Source organism: Chaetura pelagica, unplaced genomic scaffold (assembly GCF_000747805.2).
Source record: "Chaetura pelagica isolate M959 unplaced genomic scaffold, ChaPel_1.0 scaffold453, whole genome shotgun sequence".
Classification (NCBI taxonomy): domain Eukaryota; kingdom Metazoa; phylum Chordata; class Aves; order Apodiformes; family Apodidae; genus Chaetura; species Chaetura pelagica.
Genome location: NW_009952879.1, coordinates 731,589 through 741,481, shown reverse-complemented (window position 1 = coordinate 741,481; position 9,893 = coordinate 731,589). Strand labels below are relative to the sequence as shown.

General features: G+C 36.9%; 1 protein-coding gene across 1 annotated transcript in view; it reads left to right on the top strand.

Moving 5' to 3' along the window:
- The window catches only part of MAP2K1 (mitogen-activated protein kinase kinase 1), a 23,608-nt gene that overhangs the window by 1,036 nt on the left and 12,679 nt on the right, over positions 1-9,893 (top strand). Inside the window, exons 2-5 of the mRNA XM_009995282.1 lie at positions 1,970-2,180; positions 3,905-4,051; positions 7,180-7,257; positions 7,776-7,827. Of these exons, the coding sequence (XP_009993584.1) occupies positions 1,970-2,180; positions 3,905-4,051; positions 7,180-7,257; positions 7,776-7,827 (488 nt within the window). The remainder of the gene's footprint in view (positions 1-1,969; positions 2,181-3,904; positions 4,052-7,179; positions 7,258-7,775; positions 7,828-9,893) is intronic.

The following is a 9,893-nucleotide window of genomic DNA, read 5'->3' as shown; positions in this document are numbered from 1 at the left end:
GTAATCCAGCTATTTATTAGCTTTCTTTTTTACATTTTAGAAATTAGATTTTTAAAGTGTCTGTCTCTTAATGGTTCTTCTGTGAAACAGTCTGTAGGTCAGATTAACTTGAATGTTCCTATAAGCCACGTTTATCTACACAGGGAAGCTTCTTGTCGCAGTTGCTCTAGGATATTTGTTATATGACTATACTGCTGCAAAGCATTGGTAGGAGGACAGAAAGAAGGGAATGTTTCTTTTTGTAGGATAGCCTGAAAACAAAGTATCTGCACTAGAATTAAGTAATTTTTTTACTAAGACAGGACAATTATGGTGGCATCACTACAGCAGGGTAAGTACATGGAAATGTATGATGTGAGGCTATTCTTATTTTGAGCATTATTGCCAAATTGTTTGTCCAGAGTGAGCGTTGTTTGAAACTTGCTCTCAGTGTTGCCTGGTAATTGTATGCTGGGACTGTTAAAATGTCAAAATAACAGACTGAACAGAACTAACCTTTCCATCAAAGGTCTCATTCTGTTTCCTCTATTTATCTCTTCTAAGCATTATCACTTCCTAAGTTAACTTAACAATTGCATCCTGTCTCAAATATTTCAACTGATAAATGAAGTAAGAGTGTGTCATTGCTTAAACTTTAGGAGTCATTGTGTAATAAAGAAGAGCTGTGAATATTTATATTATTTTGATTTGTCTGGATTAAATCTTGCATACAGCCAAACAAAGATTGTAATCCTGCCTGGAAGTGCAGCTCTCTAATGAATGAGTTGAGGGTTTAATCCTTTAATTTTGCATTTCTGTTGAGTCTGGTGCAGTTTGTCATTGCTTCTTGGAGAATCAGCCTTGTATCTTCTCAACTGACCAGCACCTTGCTGGGTTTTCAAATAATATCTCTTTGTACATCATGTTTTGAAAGTGGATGTTTTATGAAGTGATTAATAGAAATAGTTTTCTTTATTTTGTGGTGAAATATACTTGTTGTTGACAGGAAGTGGTTCAGGCTCTGAAATAGATTCTGTTCCTTGAGCCTTTCATACTAGCAACACTGTATTATTCCCTGAGAACATCACATTAACTTTGCCTAAGCAAAACAGATATTAACTGTTAAATATTTACTCTTGCAGCAACTTATTGTTGCAGTTGGAAGTGGGAACATTTAAATGAACTCTTAAGTTTACAACCTATTGGAATGAGGTGTTTTCATAGAATCTGGAGTTATGAAAATATAATCTTTTGGGGAAATGGAGCTTGTGTTTAACTACTTTTAAAGTTTAACTACTGTTTAAAGTTTTGTATTTCTATTTGTATTGCTTTATGATCTTAAACCTAGACTTCTGGTGGATGTGCCCTTGAACAAAACAAAAAGCTTAAAACCTTTGGTTTGTTTCCCTTCCCCATTTAAATTAGAGGGGAAAAAATTGTTTCCAGTGGCCTTTTTTTAATGAGTGTTTGTTGGCTGTGCCTGATAACCTTTTCCTGATGTCTAAATAGAAGCTTCTGAACGGATTATTAGTTATATAGTTTTGTGAATATCAAGAGATAAAACATGTAGAAAAACTCTGTAGGAAGTTATAACACAATCCTTGAAAATGCAAAACTAAAAATAGTCTGGTGTGCTGTGATTCGTGAGGTCTCTGATCATTACTGCTGAGTCATGAAGCCATTCCTGTAGGTAGTGAAGCTTATCATGCATCAGTTTGGACAGAACCTCAAAGAAACTGGGTATCATCTGTTGGCCTTTATAATTGTTTTATCTAGAATGAAATGCTGTTTACTTAAATTAGAGTTCCAAAAATGCGTCTCTTTCATGGGGATGACTGTGCAAGTTGGTTCCTCCTGAACAGGGTGGTACATACGTGCAAAAGTATAATGGATTTAATCTCTGACCTCTATGCTCTATTGCTCCTCTTCTTGTAACACAGCTGGGTAAACTCCTACAGCTTAATAATCATCTGTCCTTTCTGTTGTACAGGACAAATTTGGAAGCCCTTCAGAAGAAGCTCGAAGAACTAGAGTTGGATGAACAGCAAAGGAAGCGCCTTGAAGCTTTTCTTACTCAGAAACAAAAAGTTGGAGAGCTGAAGGATGATGACTTTGAGAAGATCAGTGAGCTGGGAGCAGGAAATGGTGGTGTGGTCTTCAAAGTGTCTCACAAGCCTTCTGGTCTCATAATGGCAAGAAAGGTGAGTGCCTCAAAAATAGGAACTTAGGGATGATTTTTATTAAGGAGGTTGTTTCTGAAATATAGTTACTTTATTGCAAGAAATAAGTGATGTTAACACAAAAAAGCTATCTAATGCCAGCTTTCAGAAAAGTTAATTTGTTTCAAAAAGTAGGAAAAGTTGCACTTGCTTATCCTAAACTTCCCAGTTTTAGGAAGTGTCTCATGTTAGTGATGAAAGGATAGGAATTAATTCCTCCTTTTCATTCCCCCCCATTTTGACAAACACGGTCATCTCAGCTGGGCATGTGTCTTTCAAAGAAAATGTGGTAGACTCTCTAGTGGGTAAAAGGCCTAAAAGAAATTAGTAAAAGGTATAAATTAGGAAAAAGTGACAATAGCCTGTATTCTGGGCCATAGATTTAGAGGAATGGAAGCGATATCACCTGTCCTAAGATCTTCCTTCACAGCTGCAAACCAGAAAAGGGCCTCTGGATGATAATAGAAAAGATGAGGACTCAAAAAGCTGAGAATGAGGGAGAACACTGTGGTACAGTGACTTCCTCTGGTTTATTGTCTCATCAAAGGGTGCAAGTGGCTTCAGTGCAAAAAAAGTACTTCTCCTTCTGGTGAGCATATTTCTCAGTGATTCAGCTTGATAGCAGTTCTGACCTGGTGTGTCAAATGAGATTATTTTAACTGAAATAGCTTGATGCTTTAATTCTTACTTTGTTTATACATGGAAAACTTCTATGTCTTTTTTCATTGAGATGCTGAAATACTTCAGATCTTTTTTTTTTAAGAAGATGACACTGTTATCCTCAGCAAAACTGAAGGAAAATGTGCATACACTAACTTTTAAGAATAAACCATGCTCAGCACACTGGCAGTTTGGAGAGAAGCAAAGATAAATGTCCACTTCTGAGGTGTGACAATTATGAAATATCTCTGAGGTTTTCTTGAGCTAAATCAATATAATTGATTATTATTTTTTTTTAACCTACTGAGGTTTAACAGGAAGTTTTGCCCTAATTCATTAATATTTGATGCAACTGAGGTGTTTGCTGAACTGCAGTTTTTCTTCCATCTATTGACTGAAGTTAGATTTCCATAATGTCTCTGAATCTTCTCTTTCACAAAAGAAATACACTACCTGTATTGTATGAGGTAAACAGCCTAGTGGAACAAAGGATTTTATGTAATTTTCCCTTTAGATTTAGATTGTTTGGAGAGTTGTTATTTGAGGTTCAGTGAATTAATTCCACTGAAGCTTTGTAAACACCTGTGCTGATATTTTTCAGCAGCTGCTTCTGAGACAGTGTGTCTTTGACACGTTTCCTTTAGACATTTGCTCAGGGCCTTTCTTCAACTTAAAGAGCTTCAGTTTATGAGCTACTCATAAAAAACAGCTAAGAAAAGAAAAGGTGCAGGAATTTCTGCTAGAGAAGTGTTCTGTGAAAACAAGAGATGGAAATCTCACCTTTTCATGGGTACTGATGTTTCAACTTACTTGTACAGTACTGGAGTCTTTTTTCTTTGCCACTGAGAAAGAATGGATTATTTTACAGCTAAGTCATAGAATAATTCTGGCTGAAAGGGGCCTCAGGAGGTCATATAGCCCAACCTCCTGCTCCAAGCAGAGTCAGAAACAGGGTCAGAGCAGCCTTGAAAGGCTCTCTGACCAACCTGTTCCTTCTGAATGGCACTTTGCCACTAGGAAAATAATAAGAGTGGATCATTTTACAGTTAATTCACCTAGAGATCAAGCCAGCCATTCGAAACCAGATCATTCGTGAGCTGCAAGTTCTGCATGAGTGCAACTCTCCGTACATCGTGGGCTTTTATGGAGCTTTTTACAGTGATGGAGAAATCAGCATTTGCATGGAACATATGGTAAGTATGTATAAATCTGCCTCAGTCTGCAGTTAATAACAGACCATTAATGCAAAACCTGATTGTCAACAGGACTTAAGTTAACAAAGTCAGCCTTTTGCAGGAATAAAGAATCAAATACTGTATTTTGGATTTACTCTGCAAACACGAGGCTGGGACTGATAGGATCTGTTTTTTCCCTTTCTCCAGTATCTGATTTCCTGTAGAAGTTCAAGCTGCACAAGTATAGCCTCCCAATTGCTTCTGCTTAGTCCATGGTCCTTTTTGTTTTATAAAACAATATTTACCCAATTCTGCTACTTAGACACTTGTTTGGATTTGGGTTCCGTTTTAGTTTTGCGCAGAATGGACCAGATCACTCTGATGCTCCAGCTGTGTCATTCTCAGAACCTATGACAATCAGAATCTAGTTTAGTCTGTCTTAGCTGAATCCATATTGTTTCCTTCTTTTTCACAGAAAATGCAAACATAAGTAATAGTGCACAGGAAGTGAACAAGCCCAGAAGGATCTTATGCAACTTTTTTAATAATAAAAAATTATTTGTAACCATGTTTCATTTTAATAGAAAAGTACACATTCTTCTAGACATCTGTTTGCCTTTCTCTAACCATATGGAGCCAAATACTAAAAGTAATTTATTTTTTTTAAATTAAAGGACATTCAAATTTTTTGCCTCACTTGCTTAGTAGAGGAGGTTTTTTAACAATATGAAATATGATAAATCTGAAGACCTTTTTATTTTTTTCTGGAAAAAAAAATGTTTCTTTGGAGATAACTCTTATTTTTTCTGGAAGGTATATGTGGCTGTTTTAATGCTTTTCTGGTCTTCTCTTAAAAAAAATTTTAGAAGAAATCAATGGTTGCCTAGGAACAAGTGATCATGATCCAATTTTTAGCCATGTGCTAGCAGAATAGAAGGTGTGCATACCCCAAAATACAAATGACTGTTGGGAATTACAAAAATGTTATTTTCTCAAAATTGCAAACAAAAATGAAAAATAGGAAGGCAAGAGATGTTAAAAATGACTGGGCATAGTTGCAGAATACATTGTTCAGTGTTACAGGTGTTCACATCTGCTTTTTACTAAAATATTGTTGACACATGTTGAAGGAGGCATGGTGGGGTATAATTACAGGCAGAAATAAAAGCCTTAAGGAATCTCTATTTATCAATGAGAAAATTAACAGGAGCAATCAGGGTTTGTAAATTCCTAAACAAGGAATGATCTGTCTGACATGAGACATCTCAGTTTCAGATGAGGCAAGATGAAAGCTGGAGCTTTGGTGCCAGATCTCCAGGTCAGACTGGGTACAGGATTTTACACATAGAACAATAGAATAGAACATAGATCAGACTGGGTACAGGATTTTACACATAGAACGATAGATCAATAAGATATGAAAGAGAAGGTGACTTATGTAAACTGTAGTCTTGATCAAATTATTAAGCTACCAGCTTAATGCAGATCATTAGGTGCAAGGTTTAAATCTCCTTTTGGATCATAGAATAGACAAAAATCTTGGTTTTATGATTATTTCTTTACATAACTTTCTTTCAATTACTGCCAGTCAAAAATTATGTTACAAAACGTAAGTATGAATATGAACAAAAAGCTTCAAGTGGAAAAGGCATAGAACTTGAAAGTTTGATTGTCTGATATTTTTAGGTACAGAAATTCAAAATCAATGCGTAACTTGGCTTAGGAGCAGGTATTTAAAAAGGAAAAAGGACTGGATTCTGCTCCTGAAAGACACTGAAGGTTGCAGCCAACACTAGGCAGTTGGATTGTCTTCAGTCTCTTCCAGGATTGGAGCTAGTTTTTGGGGAGGGGGAAAAAGAAAAAGTGTTTTTCTGTAGGAAGCCTTTGTTAATATACTGGTGCCTCAGCAGAGACAGCTGCCCAGAAATGCAGACTGGTCACAAGAGACTTAAATAGTATTGGTTTTTTTTCTGTTGGTTTATTTTTAACCAAGTGTGGTGATCAAATAAGTATTTTTGTGCTTGCCTTCTCACAAGAGTTTTAGATTTTAATCCACATACAATGTTGATTCTTTTCACATGTAAAAATGGTGAGGAAAACTTCCAAAGGAGCGATTAAGGCAGCAGGCACTTACTTTCTCCAGTTGGGTTTATGTCTTGAGTACTGGGAGGTGTCAAATACTGATCTAGACAACAGGATATTGTTTTTTAATTGGAGAAATAACTTTTTCATTCTTTCTTTGGTTTTATATTCTGTTATAGGGAATTGGAAATTTATGCATAAACCTATTGTTGAATCCATGGCTAAAAATATTTTTTGTACAGTTTTCCTTCTTAAAAGCTCTTAGCAACAGTGGAATATATTTGACTTTGCTGAGGGCGAATGTGCATGCATTCCATTTATTTAACCTGGTAAGATTAGCAAGACTGTTACTTACAATGAAACTTCCCATTTTGGTTCTTGGAGAGCTGTGCCAAATCAACCCTCCATCCTGACAGTCACCCTGGGTGTGCAGAGCTAAGAGGCCAACTTTATTTGCGTTGGGTCTCCTCTGGGGTTGAGGGAAAGGGGGATCTGGGTTGAATGATGACCATGGGGAGCCACTAGCACACCTTGTATTCAGGAAGAGAACTCTGTCTTTTCCACTGTGATGAGTTTTCATCCCTGTAATCAGAATCATAAAATCTTCAGTGCTACTTTAATTTTCCTCACTCTGTCTTCAGAGTGGGAGAGAGTATCATGGGATGGCTGTGACAAGAAAAAAAGGCATGTTACTGCATTGGGCTGAAAGGTACAGAAATCTGTAAAACTCCTAATGCTTTGTTGACAGCTATTTGTAGACAGTACAGCCTTAGCAAGGGCCAAACTATGAATATCTTCTAGTATGGAAGATCATTATGTGAAGTGTTTATTTAAGTGGATGTTGTTCCTGGCCAAATGTTTGTTTAAAATAAACACAAAACAGACAAGTTTGTATTGGGGAATGATTGATTATTTTTTTTTTCTTATATAACAAGGTTGAATCAAACATGAAAAGCAACACTTTTTTTTTTTCCTCACCGAATTTCAGCTTGAGACCATAGTCCTCTTTAAAATGTCTTAGAGTAGTTTCACTGAAGCTTGACTATTCAAACATTTATTGTTAGGATGGTGGCTCCTTGGATCAAGTTCTGAAGAAGGCTGGAAGAATTCCAGAGCAGATACTGGGCAAAGTTAGCATTGCGGTGAGTGTGCTCGTGGCTGGAAGTGGGTACATCAGGGGGCACTTCTGTCTTGGTGTGGTAATGCCAGGCCCAGGAAGCTGCCACTTTAGGACTGAAGGATGTGTAAGAGATAAAATATTACCTTTTAAAAAGCTGTCTTTGTGCATGATGTTGTTTGGTAGCTCAGGGCACTGGAGTGAGTAACACGTTCTATTGTGTTTGCTTTGATTTTTCGGCTGTTGTATCAGCTGATGCTTCTGGATAAGAACAGAATTAACATTTAATTAAAAAATTTTGGATGTTATCTTTTCATATCTATTGTGCAACAAGCTCTGTATGCAAAACTTGAATAAGGGGTTGTTTGACTCCATTTCTCTAGTCTGAGCTGGAGGTAGAAATTAAAATAAAATACTCATTTGCAGTGATTACATTTTGGGATTTCTGTTATCTCACATTCCCTTGAAATTCTTGTATAGACAAAGCATGTGATTATCTCTTATGTTTCATAAATTAACATTTTTTCTTTTATTTGTCTTTAGGTAATAAAAGGACTCACATATCTGAGAGAAAAGCATAAAATAATGCACAGAGGTGAGATAAAATAGTACATTGTAACTTTTCTTGAATATAATTTTTATTCAACTTAAAAATACATACTTTTTTCTGATTGGTTCTTTATAGTTCAAAATGAGTTTAGTTCAGAGGGGTTTTCTTGGGTAGTTTAAGGCAAACTTTTTTTTATTCTGAATCTCTTACTGTAGCTAGGATTATATTGAAAAGCCTTGTCTCACTGTATCTGTTTGTTCATTGCAACTGCTAGTCTTCTGACAGTAACAAATCTAGTAAGTATGACAACAAAATTTTTTTGAGAGATTTGCACTTAAAACCCCTGACCTAAAATTAATTTGCCAGTTCAATACCCATTATTGCTATGAAAAAAAGTCACTATTTCTACCAGCTGTCTTATATTCACATGCTATTTGTAGACATCTGTCATGCAGAATTTAATATTTTTTATACTTAAAATAGTTTTTAAAATATGGTGGAGCTGTAATGTGAGTGTTGCTTCTGCACTTCTCGGGTCTTTAGTTACTTCACTGCAAAATAAATGCACTGCCTCATTTTCAGCTTACAGGTTTTTTTTAAATCCACCTTTTTAATTAAAATCCATTGCATGTTTCATTAAACAAAAATGACACTTGATATGGTAAAGTACTAAATTCCATTATTGCTGATGTGAGTGTAAACTGAAGACTGGAGATGGAGCATTTTATGGTTTTGTTTGGCTGGCAGCATTAACTGCAGTGATCATGGACTATGTATAAACCACTCCAACTGCTCAGGGGGTGTTGTGCCATGTGAGATCAGTCTTCAGATTATAAAAATGTCTTCATCAGACAGTAGCATGCATCTGAGTTGACACTTGTTGGCCAGAGAGTAATTAGCAATTCTAGTTCATGCAACCTGTTCTAGGATCACCTTACACAAGAAGCAGGCTGTATGTATTGCAGGCTTTTCTTTTGGGGTTTGTGTGTTTACTTTTAAATAATCAAATAAATAGCTTTTTTCTGGAGAAAGGATGCTGGAGGCAGGCTCTGTAGCTGGCAGTTGCAAAGTCATTTGTTTCTGTTCACAGCAGAAGGGAGAGAGACACTCCTGAGAAAGAGATCACCTTATTTTGGGGCATATTGGGAAAGTGACTTGTATTTTGTAGATCTCAGTTCAGCCATAGCAGTGGTTTGTTACCATGTTGGTTGCTTGTGGCTTTTATAGGTTGTTCTTGCTCAGCTGGCTGCTGAGACAGCAATTGTTTCTTCTTTTTTTTTCTCCAGTTTTTATAGTCTGTAAATCTGATAAATCCAAAAATAAAGCCCTTCTGATCTTGTTTCAGTGCAGCTTAACCTCACAGTATTGACTACCTCAGATTACACTTCAAGTGTTTGGACCAAGAAAAGTTCCTCTCCTACATTGCTTCCAATTTTACACTGCAGGGCACGGTCAATCCAGTAAAATGCCACATACAAATTGGGATTGTTGGCTTTTCTTCTCACCTTTCATGGACTGCACTTTGACATCAGAAATACAAGACCTTGTACTTTTTTTTTGCAGAAATTCTCATTGAAGTGTGTGTTGTCTGATAAAGTGGGAGTTAAATTGACATTTTGGAAGCTGATCATGGCCAGTGTTGGCAATTGAGAAGAAAACCAGTCAGCATTATGTTTCTATCTCTTGACATATGGAGCCAGATTTGCTGACTTCTGTCTTTGATCCCATCCACCAGCATGCTTGTGCTACAGATTGCCCTTGCAGACCCCCATCTGTAAGCTGACCTCAGGTGGGAGCTGGCACACCAGATGGAGGTGTTACAGCTTAGCATCTTGCTGGAGGAGGGTCCTGCTCCAGCTTCCTGCTGGTCAGGTTTCTGAGAAAGATGCTCTCCTGCAGATTTATGCTCTCTTCTGAAGGCTGGCTGATGCTCAGCTGGATACTGGCTGTACTGTTGTGTGATACTCTGTGCTTCAGGAGGGCCTGGCAAGAGGAAAAAATGTAATAGACAAAAAGTATGCAGACTGAGGTGGTGTCAGGAGGGTTTAGTGTTGTCAGATAACTCTTAGATAACATGGCTGAATGTTAAACTTGGCTTCAGATACAGGAAT